The sequence below is a fragment of the Gambusia affinis genome, linkage group LG02 (genome assembly GCF_019740435.1).
Source record: "Gambusia affinis linkage group LG02, SWU_Gaff_1.0, whole genome shotgun sequence".
Classification (NCBI taxonomy): domain Eukaryota; kingdom Metazoa; phylum Chordata; class Actinopteri; order Cyprinodontiformes; family Poeciliidae; genus Gambusia; species Gambusia affinis.
The window spans coordinates 14,174,196-14,201,146 of record NC_057869.1 but is presented as its reverse complement, the minus strand read 5'-3'; the positions used below and the strand labels follow the sequence as shown (position 1 = coordinate 14,201,146).

General features: G+C 41.6%; 1 protein-coding gene across 2 annotated transcripts in view; it reads right to left on the bottom strand.

Annotated features, from left to right (window-relative positions):
• The window catches only part of gse1b (Gse1 coiled-coil protein b), a 180,628-nt gene that overhangs the window by 123,647 nt on the left and 30,030 nt on the right, over positions 1-26,951 (bottom strand). For both annotated transcript variants that reach the window (XM_044137379.1, XM_044137368.1), the window contains one exon: positions 5,447-5,579. In XM_044137379.1, coding sequence (XP_043993314.1) covers positions 5,447-5,579 — 133 coding nt within the window. The remainder of the gene's footprint in view (positions 1-5,446; positions 5,580-26,951) is intronic.

Here is a 26,951-nt window from a genome sequence, read left to right as displayed (position 1 = left end):
TGGCTTGAAGTTTCGTCCTTGTGGAGGAATAGTGATCTGGTCCAATAAGAACTCAATACAAGTATCTACAGTCAATTACTATATCTACATTAAGTATGTTAAGAAGTGAAATTCTTCATTTTGATGGCTGAAAACCAAACGGAAGCTTTTTCCTTGTTTGTTCTTTATTTTCCTTTCCAAATAGCTTTTACAGGAGATTAATTTAGAAACAAGTTCCTCTGGTTATGGTTTGTTGAACTGTTTTGTTGGTGTTTGCTTAATATAGACTGTGATATATGGTTTAGCCAATCACCTGTAAAACTGCTTTTCCAGACACTTTCCAATAGCATGTTTCCCAGATGGTTCCGAGTAAAAAACATCTGGCACATCAGGTTAGGTGTGATCACCCCCAGCACTAATTGGTCTCAGTACAATTATGTAGAGTTTCTCTGTGGAGTTGACTAGTAAGTTGTTCTAAGTATCTCTCAAATAATTTACTACAATTTCCTATCATGATGCCAAGAGCTGCGCAGAAGCCGAAACTAGATACTGCAAGTCATCTTTTTGTTCCTCTGGGTGGCTCATCATGATTTTGACCTCATATTTTTTGGGGTCATTTGACAGATGTAACACATAAGTTACATTCATTGCAAGGCAGACCTCATGCAATGAACACTGAACACTGTTCTAAAATATGTGGTTTGCTTTCGTCAAACAAAAACTCTCTCTGAAATACTTTCTCCTGTCATCGTTTACTGCAATTTATGCAAAGTGTGAGGAGGAAATAATTAAGGGGATGAGATGATGAAGGGTTTATTACTTCCTGAATGCAGACAGCTCGCATCTATTAGAGCTCCGACTTGCTGATGTATCTGGTGATGAGCTATGGCCAAGTAATGATATGCTCTGCTGGCTGTGAATCTATGGGCCTCTGCGTAAGCGTACTGTGCCAGGCTCCAAGGCTCAAACCAAAGTCGCTAAATCAAACTCATGTGGATGTAAAATGGGAGAAAGTGATAGAAGTTGAGAGGGAAAGAAAGAGATGGAGACTGAAGCGGAGGGAGCGGGGTTAATAGTCTGTTTCGTAGCCTTTCAGGCAGAGGAATGTGTTGGAGAGGGGACAAATCAACCAGGAGTGACTGCACAATAAGGTCAGTGTAACCATAAGAGAATCCCCAACTTGAACGCTAGACTAGCACACACGCATGCACACCAACAAACACATTAAACACAAACAAAGTCAGTGATTGAGTCAAGGCATAAGCCCATGCCCACCCCGTGAGTGGCTAATAACCGTGGCACAGAGCCAAACCCACTGTCTCCTGACTAACTCCCACATGCCCGCCCGGACTGGCGCCACGCTGCAGAACAGAGGTCTGTTTTTCGAAAATCCTGTGATCAGTGCATTACTGAGTTACTCAAACAGATAAGTGAAGACACAGCCACACAGGCCATGCAGCACTCCTGCCACTCAAAGAAAATCAAGTCTGTGAAAGACAACAGGGACGCTGTTAATTAATATCTGCTCATCAGGGCTGCGGCTAAAACCTGTCACGAAAAGGTGCACACCTACGCGCATACTCTGCTAGCTTGGAAAAAGAGGGTAGCAAGGTTATGCTGAGCCAAGTGTGGTGATGCCAAGAGGTTCAGTATGTTCTTCAGCGGCATTTTAATCACTCACACACACCCACACACACACACACAAAAACAGGCTCCTCCATCTGCTGCGCTTCAGAAAGCCGACGCAGGCACGTCAGTGTCACCGGAGGCTAACCCGCCCTTCCTCACTTCCCCACTGATGGGGACAAAAGGAAAGATGAAAAAGACGGGAGCAGAGGAGGGGGATCAAGCAGTGGCATTCCACACTGTGCGTCTTCAGTCATCCTTTAGTCTTATCCCAAAAAAAGTCCACTTCCCTGCACTCACAGTCCCTGGACCTTGTGCCCATTTTTCTATGAACCCACTTGCTGCTCTGAGCTAAACCCAACAGACAAAATAAGTTTTACATCTGCACTGCGTGTTTTCTGGAGCATCACAAAACTTGCCAATTTCCAAGCTTCTTCTCTTTTTAAACATTTTTACCAAACCTCCTAAATCAACAGAGACCACCCCTCGTCCCAGATGTGGTATGCCAAACATTATGAAACCTCAGCCTGCCGCAGGCTTCAGCCGTACCCTTTCTTCAGCGGTTTTCCAGGCTCCCGCAGAGGATAATTGCGATTGTATTGAACTGGCCAGCGTCCAAGTGATTAACTTTGGCAAGTCTGCCAAGTCCAGCTGTGCTACAACAATCAAAACACACACTCGGGACAATCACATCATGGCCATGTGTGATTTCTCTGCCAGGCCACATTTACAACACAAGCATACCGAAAATATTGATATGTCTAAATGTGAGGATGAAGGTATGGGTGAAGATAAAGAACTTCAGAATGGCACCGTTTTCCTAACCATTTACTTTTTTACAATGTACCCCGGACAGCGATTTTAATAGTACCAAGTTGGACCGCCTTTCTTCTGCCCAATTGTTTGGCATAGAGTTTACAAATTGTTGGACATATTCCTCTGAGATTTTGGTCTATATTCAAATGACAACATCATGCATTTACATCAGATTTGTTTGTGGCATGGTGCTTTACGCAGGCCTCCTGTTCAACATTAAGTGAACGGTGCGCAATTTAATTCTGACCTGTGAGCTACTGGAGAACAGTGAGCTCATTGTCATGTTCAATAAACCAGTGGTCCTGCTGTCATCTGCACAGCTACATCGCTCCTTGGAAAACAACCAATCAGAGCCAAGGGGAGGGTTTTAGCTCTGTCAATCATCATTGTGTATGCACTGCTCACAACCTCCCACTTTCAACAGTTTCTCCCTGTTAGTAGAGCGTAACTGCTCAAGCCAGTTAGCCTGGCCATCCATAAGAGCAGATAAATTATTTTCCTGGAGCAGGAAGTGGTTTCTCTGCCATCAGGGCATGCAGCAGCGTGAGGTTGATTGACAGCGCTACGACACTCCTCTGATTGGCTGTTTTATGTTTGGGAGCGGCACATGTCTTCAAACGGCAATTGTAGCACAGGGAAGTGGTGGAGGAGCTCGCTGTTTAAACAGATTACTTGCTCTTATTATTACCGTCACGAGTCACGACATGGTGACAATTTTAACAAATATGTAAAAGTTACATGCTGCACCTTTAATAAAGTGAGTCACTGCCATTTTGGCTGATTCACTTTAAAAAAAAAATAATAATAATAATTATTTATAGGTAAGTAATTAACTGCTGAGTAAATGTGTGGTTGGTAAAGACCAGGTTTACTTCACAGTCAATAAAACGTGCAGGGATGGGATTTTGGTTTAAACCTTCTGAAATGATATTCAGCAAATCTGTTTGCTGCGGCTCCATCGTGAAAACTCTCACAAATTACTGTGACATGTCAGATCATTTAAACCAACTTTGGTTCACTTACAAAAAACCCAAACAAACAAAAAAAAAACATACATGATATGGTAAGCAACAGACATATATTTTCTATAGATTCAGTGTTCACAGACTAAATCATATAAAACTATGCCTCTTGGATCCTTTACCTCTCTATTCCACTTCGTGCAAACACCACAGTCATGCGTTATGCCATGTTTCTCGCCTGAGCGGGGGAAATGGTCCGTGTCATGTCGGTGGGAGCTGCAGCGAGACACTCATGATGGAGAACACTTAAATAACTCATGAAAACCCCATTTCAAACCCGCAATGAACCACTGAGAGGATCGTTCAGTGTTATGCCTGTGTGTCTGTTTATTGAGGGGTGGCCCCTTTGTCATGACTGTTTAATCAAGCACTTTGTGGTTGTGCAAGAGTGTCCCTATGTGTGGGAGTGCGCGTGTCTGTGTGTGTGTCAGTACATGTGAGGGATCTGTTGAAAAGGGAGCTTGAGATGAGTTTCTGTAAATTACAGGGGGGGCCCTCATGGCTAAACAGAAATAGCCTTAGAGAAAAGGGAAAATGAGGCCTGAGCATGAGAGCGATGAGCAAAAGAGTTGAAGCAGCAAAGTTAAAAGCAAACGGTGGAGAGAATAAATTTAAACTTCACACAAAAGAGAGAGACAAAGTGAAAGAGACCAAAAGTCATCCAGCAACACTGATGTGAGGAGACAGACATCACACTTTTCACTCTTAAAATCCACGGCACAGACAGACTCCTTTATGCACGCGTGTATGAAGTACAAAGTAGCATGTTTGTAACCAAGAGGTTGGGAATAAGCATCACAAAAAGGTTCACATTACCTCAATCTGATATACATTTTAAATAAAGCCTTGCTAACAGTTTAACTTGTAATCTTTTCCTGATCTCTAACGTTTCGCTGATCAAAAGCACAGCTTGACTGGATGTGTTACGTTTTTTTTGGGTTGTTTTTTTTTTTTTCTGTATGTGTTGTGGTTGGTTTGGCAGATTTGAAATAGTAATAATTTAGAGCAGTTGCTTAACAATGCAGTCAAAGGCTGGCTAAACAAGCAGGAGCACCAGATATTTGCAAAGCAAACTAGAGGCAAATCCCTACTGTCCCATCCTGAGTCAGAGTGTAGACAGGATGGGTGTCGACATATTGAGTTAACATAGTTTGTTTGAGGAAGTGGCAGATATTGTGGAAATATATAGAGGTGATGGAGCGTGGCTAAACAGATGCATAAAGCTGACACGTCAGCACACGTCTAGGAGACAGCGTCAAAACTATTATTTGTGACTTTTTGAGTTGCTTCATCTCTCTGGGGACTCGCAATTTCTTGAGTTTCCACGCAGCTGGGTCAGAAAAGTGCTAACTGATGGGAGTGACTTTTTGTGTGTGTGTGTGTGTGTGTGTGTGTGTATATGACTAATTGTAGTGGTTAAAACTCAACTTCCTCTGCATGTTCTGCAGAGAGGTCTGTTTTAAAGTCATGGCAACAAAATACAAACAGGTTCCAACAACACAGCAATAAACACTTAAAGTGAGAACATGCTGCTTCTGGCTGGTAAAAAAAAGCTAATGTTAATGTATCTGCTGTGGGCCGTTGATCTTAGATCATCTCACTGGAATGCAGTGAGGGAAGCAAAATCAATGGATAACATGCAAACTAACAGATTCTACAATTCTGGAAGGCGTATTTACTACCACTCTGCTTGAAGAATTAGTAAAATCTCAAAGGCTCTCTACTCAAACTGAGGCTTCTGCAGAAAAGAAGCAGCAGCTCTTCTGTTGTTGGAATACTCTCATTTTAGAATCAGGACTGAACAACGCCAAGTCGACAGGGATCACAACTTGAAATAACTTTCTCTGATAGGATGTGAAAATCTCAACACTGAGTGGTAAAGGTTTTAATTCATATTGCAAACACATAACACAAAATAGACCAAACATGCAGTTCAGGCAAAAAGAGAAATGAATAAGGTCGAATTTAGGAAAAAGGAGGTCATTTGTGCCTTTAGCGCTTACTGGGAAGTGGAGCGTCTCCTCTCTCTGGCGCTAAGGTCACAGGGCATGAAGGAGTGTGATCCCGTGCAGGTCGTGAAGGCCCTGAGTCTGTCTCTGTAGTGGCTCCAGTGCTACTTGAAACCAAAGCACTGGCCTGGAAAAATATAAAAAATAAAGAAACAAAATTAGAGGTTATTTTGTGCAAAAGATGAACCTGTTTGCAGAAAATATCAATTTATAAGTCTTACGTCCAAAGTTTGTTTTTAGCCACATTAGTGAAAGTGTGATCAGTGGCACTGATTTATTTTGTCTTTTTTGTCGCACATAAATGTGTCTGATCATCAACCAAATACAACCTAAATTAATACTTAAAAAAAAAAAAAGCAAAGATAATTAATGTAATAAAAAGTTATCCAAACTAACCCAAATTTAAAAAGTTACTAAACCTATTACCTGGTTGTTGCATGATTGGCATCAACAATTAGAGCCAATAGTTAATAAGTCTTTCAAATTGCTGTGAAGGAATTTTGATCCACTCTTATTTTGCAAATCAGTTTTAATTCAGTCACTTTGACAGACCTTTTCAGATCATGCCATGGCATTTCAGACTTTGACTAGGTCACTGTAAAACTTTCAAAAAGTTTCAGAATATTTTCTAAACTATTCTTTATCAAGATGGTTTTGTGGCAAAAATAAATATGGATCTTTGTGTTCTTTTTAGTCTGCAATAGTCTTTGCCCTTGATCTCTCCCATCTCTGCCATTTTGCCCGTTTTCTTTTTTCTTGTTGAATCATAAATGCTGACCTCAGTTGAGGAAGGTGAGATCTGCAGTGCTTTAGTTGTTACTCTGTGTTGTTCTGTGGCCTCCTGTGTTCTTTGAGTAATTCTGGTAGGCCAGCCACTCCAGCAAGGTTCAGCTGTTCCATGTTTTCTTCATTTGAGGAAAATGACTCTCGCAGTGGTTTGCTCGAGCCTAAAAGCCTCAAAAATTACTCTGAAACCCTTTTTTGACTAATGGATGTCAATTTAGGCCTTGGTGTTGCTGTGAGACTGAAGCAAAAAATCTGGACAATTGGAGTCATTTCATGATTATATTACTATACTTATAGTATATTATATTCTTCACATAAATGTGGGTTAGTTTGGATAGCTGTTTAGTTTATTAAATGAAATCATCACAGCTTTTTGTCTATGGCATTAAACTGTGTCACATTTAACTGCGACAAAATCAATGTGTAATGGGACGAAAGATTTTCATGGCACTGTAAATGGACAAAAATTGAGCATAAATTACCTAAGAGGACAGAAAGTAATGCAAGTTATCAGCAGTACTAAAAGAAATTAGTTCAAAATGCAACCCCTTCACTAAATAACCCAATTGGGATTCTGTGATTTTCAAGCATTATTGGGGCTGAAAAAGCAAAGCCAGCAAAAAAAGGAAAAAAAAAAAATCTCTCACCATAAATAGAACCTGATGTTGCAAATATAGCCATTAATTGCAGATTTGTTTTGTCAGCGGTGCAACCATTTTTAGCTACTGTCAAAGCACTCTGATTCCTGCTATAAAAAGACAACAACTGAAGGGGGATGCAGCTCCAGGTGAAAAAGTGCCCCTTCCCTGAAGTGACAGAGCTGCAAAATAGTCAGACAGACAGAATCAAAGATGGAGAGAGACACTGAGAGAATGGCTTTGCCTGACAGAACCGGTCGTTTTGGATGTGCTCCACTCCAGTATGCTCCACAACAGAAAGAGGAAAGCCGGATGAGACTTCACGACAGAGACAAGCTGACCATGAAAAGCAGAGGGCGCCTGTCAAGATGGAGAGAGAGGAATGGGGTAGATAAAAAAAAAAAAGGGAAAAGTCTGTGATGGCTCCCTCCACTGACGATCAGCAGAGAGACAGGCAGGGGAGGTGCATCATATCTTAAGACAAAAAGGCACCCTGGGCTTATGAAATATACATAGCTTTCAGCAAGCGCTACAAACACTGTACTACAGAGCAGAGGAGAGCCCTGAAGACTGACAAGGCTCTACTACCTCTCTTAAACACACTCTGCTAAAAATAAATCACACACACAAATTTCTAATTTACTCCTCCTGAAGAGTGGAGGGATGTGATCATATGTTTGCAGGTGTTTGTGAAAATCAGGGCATATGAATGCTTCTTCCTCCAGTTAAAGAGTGGGCAAAACCCACAACCGTAACTGTGACACACACACAAAAAAAAAAAACCACAAGCATTTCGGCTGTTGGTCTGTATGTAAATTCACCAACTGGTCATGAGAATAATTTTTTTTTTTTTTCTATTCTGTCTCAACGGCCTCTTTCAGACCTCCCCACCTGCCCTCTCTTCAAGCCCAGACAGCTGCTTTACAGCAGCACCAGCAGTTAAAACGCATTTAAAGAGACCTCACTTAACAGTAAACCCACCCTTTGTACAAGGTAATGATCCACTTCTCCCACGCACTGTAATTGCCGTGCCACACAGTTATTGGGTTCTTGTGTGACTAAGAGTTGCCAGGAAGACAGTGTACTCCCCATTCCACTTTATTGAATTTCATTGTTTATCTTCCTCACCTGACAGGTTGGGTGTGCCTCTTCAGTTTACATCCTCATGTGTGAAAAAAAAAAAAACAACAACAAAAAAAAACAACCTTTCACGCAAATAGTCATGTCTGACCCAGGGGATTATAGCTACACTCTCAGAAAAATACACAACAAACCTGATTACAAGTTTTCTTCTGCTCTTTCAACCACTTCTTTTTCTTTTCTTTATGAACAGAAGTGCCAAATGAGTGACTCAAATTCTAAGGGTTAAAATACAAAAGTGAAACTGACACGGTTGCTAAACAGCAGTTCTGGCACAGGAGAAACTTAAGCCCACAAAACGTATCCACAAATCAACATAACAGATGGTGGAGAGTAACACATTTGAGATTTGAAAGCATCCACATTGCTAATGCATCATCTGACTTGTAGGGATCCCTACTATTTAGCAGTGGTATAACATGTCAGCCCTGTATGGAGTTGTTAAAGTGACAAATATTCAGACACCTGTTGAGTACGAAAGAAAATGAGAATCACAACAGATGCTTTGCCAGCAACACAGTAGTTACTTGAGCTAAATGTTAATGTAAGCATGCTAATTTGCTAATTAGCAGGTGATTCTGCACACAGGCATCTATTAAGAGAATTCATAGAAACTCCCTCAGTTTTTTCAGCTTGAACACATTTGCACAAGGAATTAACTAAACACTCTGTAGTTCAGTAAAAGATTTTAAAAAGTTTAAATTCCCCTGTTTCTCACTCTTGTATTTACAACTACATGTGGCCAATAATTCAAATTCTTTCCATCTCTTCCGAAATGTAATTACTCCATGATGCCTATATTAAACATGTATGTAGCAACCACTATTTAGTGGTTGCTAAAGGAAAACACACTTCTGTGTGTCACCTCAACTACAGGTCATAAAGTCAATAATTGGACTTCAGAATGGATAATTTAACAAGTTGTAAAATCATTGTTTGTTGTCCTGTTTTGTCTGGACAACAATCTCTAAACTGTAAGATCAAGATGAAATCTTCACTTTACTGGCATAAAAAACAAAATTCTTAGGGTGTGAAGTAAAATTACTACAACTGCTTTATAGTATTGGAATTGTATTAAACCACACATGGCAAAGCAGTTTAGGAATTAATTTTAGCAGCTGTTCATTACAAAAGTTTAATTCTGACCTACCTAGCAGCTCAGGCTTTAGTCCCCTGGCCAACTCAACATCAGTATGCAGCTTTGTAAATGTTTGCAAATTAAACATTTGCATTGAATGCAATTAAGAACTTTAAAAAGTAAACTGGTATTAGTGTTTTTTAACTGTTATGCACATTCAAAAGGCATTAAACACTTAAGATTTCAGGATGCGACAAAGTTTAATATTAACCTGTTGGGGTTAAGAACCTTAACCCCAACAGGTGCAAGTAGAATAACTACTACTTGTATCTGTATTGTTTTATCTTCTGCATCGAGTAAATAAAGTAATGCCATATTATTACATTATTAATATATTACTTCCCATTCTGACAAATGCCCTCTCAAGAGACCAGAAACAGACCAGGGACATTTAAGATGCAGAGCTGGAGTCATGAGGTGAAATGAGAAAGATCTACAGAGGTAGAACTAATTGAGGTTAATTCCACAGTTCAGCATTATCTTCTCTAATCGCTAAGGAGGAAGCTGGTAATGGATGATGCTGCACTACATGTAGGGAGCCTGCCAGCAGGAATTAAAAAGCGGTGTGGAGTACTGTGTGTGCCCTTAAAGGATCACAAGACATTAGCAGCCGAGTGCCGACCTTGACAGGAATATACAATCATCAAGACAGCCTGCAGATTTCACCAGTAACATGTACGTGATTCTGTTTTTTTTTTTTTCTGTTTTTGTCTTCTATATTGTTTTTTTCAGTCAAGGCACTCACAACCAACATTTCTCCTGTCAGTTGCATGAAACGGCGTTGACACCATCTCGGCTCACACAAACTAGGTATTAGACTCGTTGCCACCTCAGAGGAATGATGGAGCATCATTCATAAGCACATCATTCAAAAAGGCATGCACCTTGAGAGAATTACTTTTTCTCCTCTGATCCTTCTGACCTGAAGCTTTCAGGTCCACGTCGGTCAATACTTCCATGGAACCTGCAGGTCAGCACCTGCCAGATTCATTAAGGAGGAGGCCAGGATCAAGCACTACATCAATAAGAAGTGGCGGGGATGAACATCTATGCGTGTGTCTCTGCTTTTATAACATGATGTAACATAGTCTTGGGGGTACACTTCCTGTTTGCATGGGGGCCATGTTATAGCTTCTACTCTGTGCGTATGTGTGAGTGTGTCACCAGGGAGCAGTGCCATCCATAAACACTGCTGACAGGCCAGACAGGAAATACACTTGAGGATGTCGATAAGTTAGTCAGCAGGAGTGAGGAGAGATCAATACGACCCCGGCATGATGTCACTGCCTGAAGATGAGATCACCTGAAGATCTATGTTTGAAGACTTTTGATTCACCGTATTTTCACGTGGTGTTCAATATTTTTGTTTTATGGGAAAAGGTAAGAGCAGAAATGGTAAAACTCTTGATGGAAATCTCCTTTCGTATCACCATAATCAACCAGGAAGTAGGTGTTCAGAAACTGTTTTTGAGCTAATACCTCACTCTACAATATTTGTGTTTTTGAATACATTGAGTATGTTGGTTTATTATTGCCAGTTTCCAACATTTTTATGCTTTTGTTTTGTAAATGTCTTGCTGTCTACAGTTTCGCTTTAATGTAAAATATTCTAGTCTTCACTTTGCTGGTATTGCCACGTGTTTGACTTATGCATTGCATCACTTGGTGTTTGTGAGCGCTAAAGCAGATGTTTAATCATGAGAATGTGCTAGAGATTAGAAGTTTGGCATAACTGTGAACAACAACCAGCAAACAAAAGTTCTCCCTTGGGCTTTCTAAAAAATAAGGACATGAGACTTATTTTTACCCACAGGGAATGGATGCCTTATATCCCAGTGCTCTTCTTTCATGGCGTTGGCCGCGACTGCCTGTGTGCGTGCATGCTCTGGTCGATAGGTGTTTGTGTGTGTTCTCGGCTCTGCTGACATTTCCTCAAACGTGGCTGACATTTCCAGGGGATTTGAAGATTTGATCCCGTCTGTGTTTGAAGAGCTGTGAGCTGCCCTCCTCGCGGCACCGAGGAGAATAGTGGAGCAGAGCCGGAAGCGCGGCCCTGCCTTCGGGGCCCTGGTCCCCGCTGCAATTGGAGCAACCGTTCCCCATTCAGCCATGGAGCGATCGGGAGAAGACCTGCACTCCGCACTGCCAGCCTCTTAGAGATGATGGGTTCACTGCTTGGTCTCTAACTTAGTCTTGTCATTTTCCCCTGAGCCGCGGAGTGTTTCGCTTCTTCTCAACTGAGGCAGAAAAGCTATCACCAAAAGATACGAGCGAAGAAAGTGGAGAGATAGTTGCCAAGAAGGGAAGCAAGAATGTGTGAGAAGGAAGGGGAGTGAGCTGCTTCTCATGCTACAGGCTGGTTAGTGGAGCGAACTGACACATACTGACATCTCTCTCGCAAAGACACAGAGTTAAAAAAGAGCTTTGCTACTCTTTGTCCCTTTCTCTTTACTTTTTACTCGTTAAGCTGTCCCACTACTTTGCTCCTCCTTTCCCTGCCTTACCCAAGGCTCCTGTGTCTTGTTTTTTTCCGGCTGGATGAACCATACAGCGGTCCTGTCCTAACCTGGAACTCAAATTACACCACCAACACAAGCACACACATACTCTATGTGCACACTCACAACAAAGGCAGAGGTCCCCACAATAGCTCAGAGGAGGCCCAGGGGCCAAACACAGGTCACATTTGGGTCAGTCAAGGGCAGACGCACAGGAAGCCCCACAGAAGCAATCTCTCCACTGAGGCTGATCCGGGGTTTGGCTGGATGGATACACTTTGACACATACAAACTCAACAAACCTAAAGAGTGTACAAGCATACAATTATTTTATTGTATTATTCTATCAGCTGTCCTTAGGCTGACAAAATTTCAATGTTGGCTGAACCTTGTAAAATTTCTAATATTTATGAAGAAAGACAACTTGACCTGCATGCCCACTTACAGATACTAGAACCCTCAAAGCTAAAAAGTATAGTAAATAATCAAAATTCACTTTATCGCTCAATAAGCCTCTCCTCTGTAAGACAAGAACTGATACACAGTGGATTATACAGTATGGCCAGGTTTCAAGAGAACTCCATAAATGATGGTGGACTTGACCTTGGAGCACACCATCATCAGCCTCAGCTCCATGTCTAAAGTAATACCTTAGCAAACATTATAATTGCTAATAGGTTTCAGAATGACTCAGCAGACCCTTATACACTGTAGGTGGTGTACACAAGCTAAAGTAAACCCCCCTAGCAGTGCAGGATGCTAGAGGTCAGGGGATCAGCCAAAGCGAAAGCTGATGCAACTAACCCCTGGATATTATTCCGGCCTTCGGTTGCCGGGGATGTCGTCGATAAAACAAACATGTGTATCCTGAAGGACTGGGCTCAAAGGATACAAAGTACTAAATCTGAAGTGTCATCGTGAACATTTTGTCACTCATTGGGTTTGTTTTGGCCCGGGAACAGGATGCAAGGACACGAGTGACCCAACAAAGATATAATACTTTATTGACCCCTGAAGGTTTTTGTGTGTCCTCCTTCAAGGCAGGTTTTTGTCACACAGACCAGGAAGAGGGAGACATTAAAACTGCATGAACACAAAACATTATTGTACTGACAGTCACATATACACCTCAGTCTGTAGCAGATAATGCAAGGTTAATACATTGGATTTACTACTGTTATTGACAAAACCTTGAGGTAAACTGCCAACTGTGAATGCAAAGAACCAGGATATGTGTCAATACATATTAATTAGGAAAGTGTCCGTAATTTTGTTTGGTTTCAGACAACATGCTAGTTTAAGAAAAATATGTTCTTGCTAACACATGCACAATGAAGGAACATGCACAAAACAAACATACACACACACAGCTGGAAACCACTAGAGGCGTGTCTTCCATCCAAGTCCACTAACAGCTTCAACAGGAAGAGGGAGAGTGCGATCGATTGGCCTCTTCCTGCTAAGTCCAGCTGTGAGCAGAAACAAGCTGACTGTTTCTCAGCCTGTTTCCCAACTAAATGTAAGAACACACAGCCACCGACCTAATATAAGCATCACATAAATCACTCTTGATTTTCTGCTTCTCGGGAATTTGAGAATGCACTTTAGCCAATTCAAATTTACATGCACTTTTGTGTCTTTAGTGAGAAATGCTAGAAAGGTTTGAACCCTCTAAGATTAAATGAACTGGAATCTGTTTAAAAATCAAACTCAGGTAAACACAGTTTGTTCTCTATAAAGCAAAACTCTATGGAGAGTTTGTCAATTTGTTTTGCACCCAAAGTATGACTACTTGTATTTTTCTTCAATGTTTTTCTTCAATTCTTACTTGCATTCTGTACAAGTGAAGTTAAAACCTTGTGATGCTAGAAACATATTCAGATAATTTGGCAAAAAATAAATGTTTTGAAATGATGAATGAATAGAACCAAGGCAGACTGAAATGGGCAGATTTGATTTTCTTAAGTACCAATAACAAATCCTGCCAGGAATTGCTAAACTGCTGCATCATCTACCAAAACTGTCAAGAAAGATCAACAAGCAGACGGATTTAAGGCCCATTCATGCTAAAGAGTAAGTACATAGACATATACCAACAAAGGCTGTCCTTGTAAAAAAACTGGACTAGCCAGTGATCATGTAATTAAAAAACAAAGACAAAGATGGAGGGCAGAGCCATCAAAATGAAAACACCTGTCACACGCACAACTAAAGCAAACAAAAAATAATCCTCAGATTAAAAATCCTTAACATGATCTAAATCTTCCAACCTGTTCTTTGACTATATTACTTACAGCTTTTAACAGTTCATGTTAACAGAGGGTTTTATTTTATTATCTAGGTTTTAAGTTATTATGACAGACAAACCAACTTTAGGAGATTTACAACAGCCCAAAATGTTGCAAAAAGCTGCAGCATCTTATTGCAGAATGGAATAAGAATGGACGCAGAATGGAATAAGAATGGACAGCCCTAATAATTTATACCACAGCAGTGGATACTTCAACTTATATTTAAATGCTGCCCTGCCCTTGAAATGGTTAGCATCATTACAATATCAGTTTTGCAGCAGGAAATATTTTGCCATTTTAGTTTCCTGGAAACTGCAGACAATACTTGTCTGCAATTCTGACGCGTTAAGAGATGCTAAATATAACCATATCACAGCGGAGGTTCAATATTTTCCCCATATATAACTAACTGAAATTTTTGCATGCAAACTTTATTTACTAGGACCTGGAAGGTTGGAATACCTGGTGTCAGCCAAAACCGATGTTGTACTTATATATCTGTTTTCAGGCCTCAGGAAAAGATATACAGTGGGTAATATATACAGTAGAGCACAGCAAAAACAAGTCTAGTCTCAAGAGGGGGAAGAAAGTAGGGAACCAGGGAGAACAAGACAGAGAGAAAAAGAAATTAGGAGGGAGAGAAAGAACACACAGAGCTGTTTTCTGCTGGGTGGGTAAAGTGTGTCCAGGGGGCAGATGAGTGAGCACGCACAACACAGAGTCTGTCATTAGTTCCAGCTTTCTGCAGACACAACAATCTCTGTATGTGTGTGTGAAAGGAGAAGACGGAGTGACGAAGCATGCAGGTGCTTCTCTTGGCACATGTGAATGCTTTGTGCATATTTCTGGAGTTTAGGACATTGATAGAACCCTTTGTTGTTGTGCCGGTCGTCTCTGATATACAGCTCCTCCAGGATCACAGTCTGTCCTCCCTCTGCCTCCTTGCCTAACTGTGTGTGGGTAATTATTTGCGAGGTAAAGAATCCCTGATCTCCTCTTTCCATCCCCCTCCCCTCCCTTCACTCCCTTTTCTGTGTCTTTTGCCACACACGCTGCCTCCTGTCCACCAGCTGCCCCCTTTTTTACAGCCGTTCATCAGAGCTATGATTAGCGACTACAGGAATCTTGTGTTACTACAGCCGACTCCTCACCCCAGCCCTGACCTTTCACCTCCAGATAGCCCCCCTGCTGCTGCAGCTGAATTTTACACTGGGGTGATGGACTCCATTAGGCCTGACGCCTCCATCTACTCACATGGCACTGCTGAGGAATACACACATAAATACGGATGAACAGATGCATGGAAGCAAAGATGCAAAAGATAGAGGCAGAAGCACAACTCAAAATAAGTGGAAACACTCACACACGGAAAAAAAAACAACAACAAAAAAAACAACGGGCTTTTGACATGTTAATGCATGAGGGCGGCCCTTTTATGAGATTACACAGTCATCTCAGAGGAAGGGTCATGGGGGGCACCTGTGGCTCCAGAGTCCATCAGAAGCCTCTGTGTGAGTTTGTGTGCAAAAACTCTGACAGCATAAAAGCGTACTGTAGAAAACTAAAGAATGAGCAGACCTGGAGAAATGTTACACAGCCAATACTTGAACCATTCAGCGGGGCACTGTGCATATGTTCTGTATGCAATAAGACTCCTTTTGTACGAGTGTGTGTCCCTGCATGTGTGTGGGGGCCCTAGGCCGTCTCTGACAGCTCCATGGTAGCCATCTGCTGGCAGTCACACCAGGAGAAAGCAACCACAGCCACACAATGGAGAGCAATGACAGGCCAGGATTTGAGAGGAGTTTTGCATGTGTGTGCGCGCGCACGCGTGTGTGTGTGTGTGTGTATGTTTTCTCTTCAAGGATCCAAATGAGCCTCTCTCTATGAGCATGTGCAGAGGGGCGTGGCTGTTGTTGATAGGCTGTCTCTGTTACCAGGCGATAGATTAACAAGCCCAAATGGCCATCTGAGGAGGATAGATAGCATGGACAGTATGGACCAGTACGGGAACGCTCACTTTCCTCCCCTCTTCCTGCATTCGCCTGTCCTGGGTTGATATAGTTATCCACATGTGTTTTCTTTAGTTCCCAATTGATCTTTAATTTGAAAGATAAAAACAAAATGTTAGGATTTATGGTTTGCTATACTTTTTTTTTTTTTGTGCACAAACACAGACTTGTATGTCGTGTAAAAGGGATGCTTTGTGTATCTGCTCAGGCATCGGTACAGTTTGCCTGTCAGCTCCTCCCCGTTTGCTCCTCCCTCTGTGTGCAGGTAGGTTGTCACTGTGGATGCAGACAGATGGTCGGTGCTGGAAGGAAGCTGGCTCGCTGGATACGACACACCAGTCTGAGAGCAAGCATGATCCAGCTGGGCAGAGAGGCCTTCAGTGTTTTCTAGAGAGAGCGTGCCAGGTGGCAGGGAGACGGGCTGCCGGTCTCCTGCGTGCAGAATCTTCCCGCTGCTCTTTCATAACCAAACACGGGTAAACTAAACTAAAGGCAGCTTCTGATGAACAAATGGGTTAAGGCTGCATGTCAGAAGCTGAGGGAGACTAAATTCGAGAATGGCTGATTGTAAAAAGAATCCCTCACTCTGCTGCTCAAATTGGCCAAGCACATAGCTTGGTATGGCAGCTCTTCAAAGACAGCCCTCAGTAAGAGTCTGCTCCCAAACCTCATGCTGTTGCAGGTTCGCCTGTGTGTTTGTGACAACGAGCATGCAAAGGCTTCACCCTCCTGTGGCTTCGAGTGGGTGTGGAGGGGGGCCGGGAAAGGGGTGTAGGTCCGTTTGCCCCTACCGCACAAAGGCTGGCATGGCATGCCCGCTGGAGCACAAACAGGGCACACCTATTTACAAAGAGCTAGGCTAAATGGCAGACATTGTCTTGTGGAGAATGCAACACTTAAGCTGCTGATTAAGGCAGAACAAAGCCCTGAGGGGGCAAGAGCGATGCAGAGCACAGGAGAGAGAGCCAGAAACGGGGAGGGAAGAAGAAATAAAGTGAGGCTCTGAAAAAGGGGGGCACTCATTTGGTGCTGCTGTGGGAAGGTGAACATTCAAAAGAAATGAAGAAGAATAAAAAAAAAACAAAAAAAAAAACAATGTGAGAGGCCAAGAATTGGCAGAGGTGTGACTAGAGGCAGAGGTAGTCATCGAGAAGTGAGAGGTGGTAAGGATTAAAAGAAAAAAAGGTAGGAAGAGGGAGAAAGCAGGGGAAGAGCAGGGAGGCAGGAGATAAAAAGACAACAGAGAGGGAGAGCTAGGCAGGGAGGTGATGAGAGAGAAGACAGGCAGGAGCTGCTGTCGAGCCATCCCCACTGATAAGGATAAAGTGATGCCACACCAGAACAGTGAGGAAGGTAGCAGGCAGATAGCACCCTCTAATGGTTGTCATGAACTAACCACATGCCCTCAATTCTGCCCCATCTGGTCCATGATTGCAAGTACAGACAATTTTGAACTCAAGATATCCATTTTCAATATAATAGAAAAGTTCCTTTATTTCAGTAACTCAATTCACTAATAGAAACACGGATAGATTAAATGCCTGGGCTGAGGTTTCCAAGCACTTAATTCTGTTTATTATGATAATTTTCATCATAAAAAGATGACATTTAAGTTTAGAATATCACAACAAAACCAACAAAAACAGACAACATTTGATACAGAAATATGGACTTAATGAAAAGTATGACTAAGAGCTGCTAATAGGCTGATATTTTCAAGAGGTACTGTTAATCTGATAAAGGAGCCTAATTGAAAATCATATTCCAATATAATAAATATGGCTGCATGTTCACACCTTAAAAAACTAAATGTAAATACAGTAGCATAAAGTATGAAGTAATGTATTTAATTGGTGATTCAATTCAAACAGTACATTTTTATATCATGTAGATTCATTGCACAAAGAGTGATGTGTTTGTGATTATGTCTTCCACACAGGGTTATGTGGAAGCATCTTAATGTAATGTTGACTGAACATTACTTTACATAGAAAACCTCAGTCTTCAAAGAATTGTGAAGCAAAGTCTATTCAAAAGTTCGTAGACAGCGCCTCAACAACCAATTGTGCATTTTATTTCGAAACCAAGGCTACAGAGCCTAAGAGGCACAGAATCCACGCTGCCCTACGTCCAGAGTGAAGTTTCCACAGTCAGGGAGGATTTCTGGTGCCATTTCATCTGCTGTCGGTGGTCCATTGTGTTTTATAAAGTCCAAAGTCCAGCAACACGTCGTGCTTCCTCTTGTTCACGAGCTTTATAGAGATGCTGATTTCATTTTCCAACAGTACTTGGCATCTGCACACAGGGCTGAAGGTACCAGTTTAATGTCCATGTATGGCTGAGCTTGATTCCCAGAAAACTCTCCTTATCTAAAGCCAATAGAGAATCTATGAAGTATCATCAAGGGGATGTTGAGAGACACCAGACCAAACAATGCAGACCAGCTGAAGGCTCCTATTAAGGCCTAATTCATTCCTCCTAGTCCACTGTACCGTTCTGTTGACCGTAAAGACATAGATTTTATCATTTCCTCCAGCCCAATTAAATTCGCAAGCATTGAAGAGATTTGTGGCCACAACCACACAGCAAACACAAAAGTAAAAGCTGATCAAATTAAAAGCAGAAGAGAAATATGTAGTCATAATTGAGCCACAAAAAAATATGCTCAGAATATCCCAATCAGGGTCATAAATAACATATAAAATTCAATTTTTCAAATGAAATATGGATTGTTATACCAACAGTCTAGTATAGAAATGTCGTACAAAAAAACAAACAAACCATGAGTTCTGATCATGTATAATATGAGCAGGCATGTGGAGCTCAACATGGAGTCCATTGTGTGTTTTTGTGTGTTGATTTGTATGCGTACAATCAGTGGCATGTTGTTAACATATGGGGGAAAACAGACTGTGTGTGACAAGGGGTGAGGCGCTCTGTGAACGCGTGTGTATCGTAGCAACAGGACAATTGTGGTATCACAGCAGTGAGCAGCTGGCAGCTCAGGACACAAGGGCCATGATGGATTCAACATGATGCGCGTCTGTGAGTGTGTGTTACATGTAACAGCTGTGCAAGGTTTAGGTGCGTCTCTGGGCACAAACATGCTCACATCCATCTCTGGTAAATCCAAAGCTATTTGATTCAGTCAGTTTCAAATCATTTCTTTATATTTTGCTCTAAAAATTTGAAGTGTTAAAATGGATTAATATCTATTAGAACGACTACTCATTAACCTCAGTGTAGATCATTATGCAATATCAACGGGGTCCAGGGCCAATCAACCTGGAGCCAAGCTGTGCACCATGGGGAGGAAGGTCTCCATGCTGGGAAAGGGGTAGCTTCAAAACCTCAGGCCAGTCACAAGGTCCTGGCCTGGGCAGAACTCTGTCGTCATCGGTTTCAGCGACTGCCAGGTTCTGCTCCACAGAGAAGCATCAGGCTGCAGCTAATAACCACCTCCAAACCACTTTTGGAGAGCAGAGCCAAGCCACAATAAGCGTATCACACATTTCACTCACACGTCTGCAATCATTTGGCCTCGTACCATATGTCCCCATGTTCTTTTCCGTCTCTCATTTGGATGCTGCGCGGCAGGGTGAAGGAGTCAGTGAGGAGGATTCAGCAAATTATGACATCCTCTCAGGGCTAACCATGAAGTGATTAGAATGTTTACATGCACTCATCTGCAGTATTTTTCTGTGCAAACAGTGATGCAAAAGAGAAAGCTCTGAAAAGCAAATGTTGAATTCCGAAAGTGTAGTTAAGTACAACATCCAGGACATTAAGCAGATGGTTTTGTGTTAGTTTTATAGACATGAAGGTGCAGATGTAACATGATGACAGAAAAGAGACGACCAGCTCCCTGTCTCTCTTCCCCATCATTTCCAAAGCTACATCACTCCCATTCCTCCAATCTTCATTCTTGGTCTTTGTATAAAAAGACATCTTACCACCAAACACAATGCTTATAATAATAGCACGCTTATAATAATAAGCGTGTGTATTAAGTTAAATTAAATTATTTGTAGTCATATTGACTACTCAAACCATGTTCACCCTAAATCCACATTGTCCCAGTGCTTTGCCACATCAGCACGTGATGGAGGATATACAGTACAGACCAAAGGTTTGGACACACCTTCTAATTGAGCTCAATTAGATGAAACCCACAACTTTCTGATTGCAGAGAAGCAACTTTGTTTAGTCAGAGTAGACCTAAGTAACAACGGATGTCTGAATAATTATATCATCTTATATCATCTAAAACTGGACTGGAACATGGTATGTTTGATGAAAAACAATTGTTCATTTGGTCTCTAGAAGGGAAATTCCCAGTGATCCAAACAGAAGCACAAAGGTGCAGAAGTTCAAATAAAGGTATTTATAAGAATTTAAAAATCTCTACAGTAACAAAGATCATGAGTTAGAAAAACCATACAGCAAAGAAACTTAAAAAGTATTTAAAAGAGAACATCTAGATCCATGCTCAAATAAAATGTATCTGTCCAACCTGTAACTATGATATTGTGCAAAACTGTAGGACCACATATTTGCCAAAAACCCAAGGAGCATATTAAGCTATCACAACAGCACTTATATTAATAAGAGTGTGTTTTACTGCTCACTTTGCTGCATTCATGGGCCTGTGAATAAATCAAAATGCCGTCGAGATCAGAGCTATGAGCTCTGATCACGCACAACATAATGCGATGTTGTGATTGTTCAATAAACTCCTCTAGTTTTTGGCAGGGATGTGGCATCCTACAAAACTGGCTATTTGCAAGAATGCAGAATCTGTGAGGATAAGCTGTCAAACGCAAGATTTAAAAAAAACATTTTTTTTTAATAGCTTTTCATTGCTGTTACCGTGGCATACGTAGAGTTGGAGACGATGTCCAGAAGTGATGCTGGTTTGATTGACTTTGACTACCTCCTGTCAATAATCTATTTTACCAAACTGGGTGTTCTGGGATTTAATTCAAACCACATTCCTTTATGCAAACTAATGCACAGAACTAGGCTGAACATTTTCCAGAAACAAGAAGTTATTCTTGGTCTCCTTTCATCCACACACAAACAAAACTGGAGTTTCCTTTTTTAACTTAAAAAAAAAAAGCCCCTTTCAGTGTAGAGATTTCAAAAAACAATGACATAAGGGTTACCTTTACAAATGGTCACTAGAAACCACAAGCCAATATTAAACTTCAAATGTACCCAATACGTCAGTGGCACCAAGGGAAAGGTAAAACTTTATTGCTACCTGCAAGCAAAGGACAGGTTTCGTTTTGTTTTTGAGCATCACACAGACCATAAAGACTCACATTTTTATAAAACTTGTAAGAAAAAAAAAAAGGTGTCCTTCATATTGCATTGTCCAAACACAACAGGAAACTAAAGATATTTCTAAGCTAGTTTTTTTGGGATTTGTTTGACTGTTCACATGTTTTTCTAAATGGCGGCAGGGAAGAAGGGAAGTCAGCTCACAAATATATATTTACTACAACCTCAGAAGACACAAATGCTGACAGCTGGCTCTCATACACACCACGAGAGGCAGACCTCAGCCTCACCATGAAATTCCTCACCACACGCAGACACACACAGACTCCTCGAGACTTCATGCATCACTGCACCACTTCCATCTCAATCCCATCACCCCCTCCTTCATCACCCCACTCTCTCTCTCTCTCTCTCTCTCTCTGTCTCTCTCTCTTTTTCTCTCAGCTGCAGCCACCTTATCAAAGCTCTTTCTCGTCCTGATCTGCCAGGGTGGAAGCCATGTATGTCATGAAGGCCACATTCAGATCAACCTATTGTAGCCCCTGTGACCACATTAAAGGGATGCTATCTCCTGATCACACCAGTCTGCTTCCCTCCCCTGCAGCCCCCGTGAGTCTGTCCACAGGCCTAAGAAGATCGATCACCTCTAACTCCTTGTACTCCTTGCTAAATCAATGGTTCTTTGTCTCATTAAGAAGTGGAAGGAGATGCATTCTTTGTGTGTCAGCGTGGGAGGGTGCGTTTATTGCATTGGAGGCAAAAAGGGAAGGAAAAAAGGAGTTTAGTGCTTTAGAGGTGTGCTGCAATATAACGGAGGTTTATTCCGGGAGACTATTAAAATGAGCCGGGATCTACTGTACTTGCAGGGAGGGTGAGAAGGTAGAAAAGGTGGGCACGCGCTGTCTGCAAAAGAAGTGGTAGAAGAAAAAAAAAAGCGGTGTAAGAGTGGAAGAAATGTGTGTCTGTATGAGCTCAAGACTGTGTGTGCACTGTGTTAAGAGAAAAGAGCCAAACCTCACCACTGACTTGGCCAGGGTCTCTGGAGCCAGAGAAAAAGCCCTGAAAACCACAAACTCTCTGTCTCACACACACACACACACACACGCACACACACACACACACACACACACCCACATACGGGCACGCGCACGCACGCAAGCTGAAAGTGTCTCAGTGTGTGAATACGTCATTTCAAAACATGTGCTCCTGGCCAAGAGAGCAGGGGAAGTTACTTGTGAAACAGGGATGTTAAAAACAGAGAGAAACTCCTGGAGGCAAAAAAAAAAAAGTAAGTAAAAAAAAAAAAAAAAAAAAAGAACAATGCAGAAATTCACTGGGAATAAATACAAACATACCCTCTTGCTCCCCTTGTGTTAGCCTCTCTCATCCCTTGCCCTCACCCACTCCATCGCATTTAAATTCCCTTCACTGTGGCTCATTATGTTTCCCAAAAGCGCCAGAGTAGGTGGTAGCATTGCTGCACTTTAAGTCAATAGCGGGAGTACAGAGCCATGAAAATGAATAAGGATAGGGGCTCTTCACACAACATCAATGCATAAAAAGGCCTGGGAGTGCTCATCTACAGCGTGGCTGCTCTTGCTCCATTTATATTTCACAACAAAACTACATTAGCTGCCCCTGGATGAGCAAGCATAGAGACGGCACACAGAGCTCTGCATGCAGATATACAGACACTCTGATGTGTGTGTATTTCACTCCTTCAGCAGAGAAAAATATGAAGAAAAAGAAAAAAAAAAAGAAAAAGCAAAGAAGGTGACGGCTCCGAATGCAAAACGCCACACCCTCTTCAGGTTGCTGACAATGAAAAGGGCAAGCAGGCATGCTTGAGAAAGAAGGCAGGAGAAAAAAGGGGAACATTACAAAGGTATCTCACCTCAAAGAGGTCAGTTTGTCTCCTCGGAGCAACACTTTGTGAATGCACGAGCAGCAGGAGACATAATCAGACCCACACACCTCCGTCTGTGTCAAAGCAAGCTTGTGGTAGGGTTAAGAAGTGGTGCTAAAAGAAGGTGGATGCAGTCTGCCTTTCACATGTTTGTTTTTACCGTTTTTCCTTTTCTTTTTTTTTTTTCAGAGGGCTGAGCAGTGTGCACATGCAAGCAAATGTGTGTGTGTGTATTTGTCTGTGTGTTAGCAGGCTGAGAGACAAAAGGAGCATATGGCAGCAGCGGCAAAGGCTGTAAATTAAACATAGAGGAAGATTAGATAATGAATGTGTGCTCTGAGACACGGAGACAGAGCCGAGCCGAGGGCGGAGCAGGCCACTACAAGACCAAAGCCATGTGTGTCTGTGTGTATGTGCTGTTAACCGCATAATAAGTGAGCAGAATAACCCAAGATCTTGATGTCTAACTGATATGGAACCAGAAAAACAAAAAAAACAAAAACAAAGATCCAGAAAATTAAACACAGAAGGACATGTAGGACGTTTTGCACAGACTTTCACCTATGACGGAACCTCCCAAAAAATGACCTTTCAGTCCGTTTAAATGATTCCCATGTGGTGCACAAGTTGAGCATCACTGACAGCCTCTGCTTCGCTGTGGGTAATCTGTCACTGCCTCGTTACTGACCACAGGAATTGTCTTCGTAAGATAAGAAAACAAGAAGAGATGTGGTGATGGAGGGGAAAAAAGAGGCCCTGCATGTTATAATTTCCATAATGGGAATCAGTTTGATGCAGATGAAACTGATGTGTATCTCACTTTATATTAATGCTGAGCAGCCTGCGTGCCTCAGAGCTCAGCAGGAGCAGCTTGTTGAGAAATGGGTCTCAATTAAGATTCAACAATTACTTAAAGAAAAATTTAAGGAGCTTCAGGAGAACTTTGATCAAATGCAAGAGTATTATAATTTAAGCAAAAGGAAAAACATTGTTTTACTGTTATACAGTTTTTACATAAGTACTATGCATTGCAAGAGGCTTGTTTATTATCAAAACGTGTACTTGAACTTTGTTTTACTTGAGCAAGTAGAACGAAGCTCAAGCAAAACACCTGTCTACTTACTGTACTTAACACCAACCCAAACAATGCAAGCTATCGCTTGAAGAGTCACTAAACTAAGCGATCAGCAAATCGTGTGCAAAAAATACAAAACTTTATTTTTGATTTCTCTCATCTCAACCATCAAAATAGGAAAAAAAAAAAAAATCCACTTCACTGAAATTACTTCTAGATGAAGAAATTCGATGTGCAGACACATCCCTTTGTCTGCATCCATATGCATCACCGCTGTATGCATAGACATCAAGAAGAAACTATAATCACAAACCCGGGAGGTGAGGGTGATCCGCTGGAGCCATAATGAGGGAATACTGTTGTTGTGAGGCACTCTACAGCTCTGATTACAGCCGCGGTGTACAGTTTCTGGGCTTGGAGTAAACACATGAGAGCACCGCTGTTGTGGGGATTTGACAGTATGCATGCAAACACACATGCACACGCACACACACACGCACACAGGTGACAAAGCAACACAGCCGGAACATGAACAACACGATGCTGTCAAGTGTGTAAGCTTAGTAGGCTGCAGCCCAACACTCACTACTTTCCCCGCTTACCTTCTGTCTGCCTTAAAAGACAAAGCATGGCCCTGCTGCCCTCAGCTCATTAGCAGTGGCAGAAAAGGAGGTAGAAAGCCTATATGCAAACATATTTACATGCTGCTTTTGTCTTTTATGTTTGACATCCTTTGGATCTTTGTGTGGATTTGCATTCGGCAGTAGGGGAAAAAAAGGGTAAGCCAAATGCTTATATTTAAAAAAAAAAAAACAGATTGAAAATAAATTATGCAAATTATTCAGTACTAAACTAGTTACTCCAAAACCAGCTATGCTAAAATACTGATGCAATTAAATATGTTGTTGAACTGCAGTATGGCTTCCTTTTAGTGCCAGTCAGGGCCTTTAGAGCGATCTGACTGCCACGGGGGATTACTCCAACTCTCCTCTCAATCTCATCACTAAACACGCTATAAGAAAGCCACTACATCGTGTGTGAGAGTGTTTGTGTGCGGTGCTGCACGAGTTTACAAAGCCCATGTGTTAATATGTGCACGCATATACACTCAGGGGTGATATTAGTTAATCATAGCCTTCACTCAGCATAAATAAAGACCAATTACTGCGCTTCCCTATGGGCCCTTCACTATTAGCACACTAAAGACCCCAAAGAGTGCTGCTCCACAGCTAATACAGCCTTAGTGCAGGAGTCAGTCAGCTGAATCACAATGATAAGAAGTAGACAAGGAGAACACTTGCGGTATTCTAAGTGTCATAACAAAAAATAATTTGAATATTAAAAGTGCAAGTAAATCTAGCTACAATTTATTGCTCTAGCACAACTAAAACGTTTTCTTTGAAGGTCAATTAAAGAGATTTCACTGTATGATAAAGTCTTAATTGGATGCCTGCAATAATGTGCATTCATGACATTCCACTTGTAAATAGTCCTTTCATTTTTTTTTTCTTTCAGCCCTTGCCCTGATAGTATGCAGTCATCCTGTTGGCTAGGTTAAAACTTCTCTAAAAAAGTCAGAATAATGTACTATTGTAGGCATTGAATAACCTTTTATAACATATTCTAATAAAAAAAAATTAACAGCATTTAATGTCTGAAGATACTTATGTGTGTCTGCATGGATCTGGACATGTAGTTGTACATATTGAGCCCATCACTGGGTCAGTGGAACCAAAGCAATCTATTCAGACTTGTCTGTCTACAGGCCTTATGGGCAGGTACACAATCGGTACTATTTTTCCACAGTTGGGTTTATGCAACCATCAATAAGTGATATATTTGAAAACAAATTTTCAATTTGCTAATTTTCTTGACACCAGTATTTGTTTGTGGGTCTTTGACTGCCGTGACAGTCAGTCAAAGACCAACAACCTATGGCCAAAAAAAAAAAAACACTGAGCGAGAGCCAGTCTGATACGGGTCATATGGGCAGTTGCCCGGTGCAGCATTAAACGGGTGGCTCATAAGAACTAAAAAAAATAAAATAAATAGAACCAATCTATCTCATTTGCGTAGAACTGCATCGCATTTTCTCGCACCTCAAATTTTAGATAATTTCCTGCACTCTGACTGGGCGGCGACAGCACTGAGAGACTAAATATCATGATAAAATTATGTGTCCACATAGACCGTCACTAGCACAAACTGCGTTCCAGAAGACAGAGTGGTCGGACTTTTCCAACAACATAGTGGGGAACAGGATTTATGAAGATATTCAGCAACAGACTTTACAATCCACAACATTATTGTGTTACACTTACATACTTAAGCTAGAAAAATCACGCAAAAATCATATTTATTAGTAGCACTATGAACATGTGGATGTCCTTCTTGCTTAATGCTCCTTAGCATGCCAGCATCAAATTATTTCAGCAGAAAGAGACAAACGATTAGCTAATAGCATTTACCACAAGCTGGGTCCATGTTTTCCAGCATGCTCTGTATAATTTGCATTAAAAGCAAATGAAATGGGCTAGCCCAGAGGACACTACATTGCGACACACCCTAAGCAAAACCTGCTCTTTAGCTTCCGCTACTCATCTGTTGCACATTCAGCTGCCAGCTTTTGTAATGTGATATTCGAGTTGAACAAATATAAACACAGGTAACCAAACACTGGAACGCACCCGCCACATCCCTTCTAGTCCTATACGTTTAGTGGGTGTCTTCTG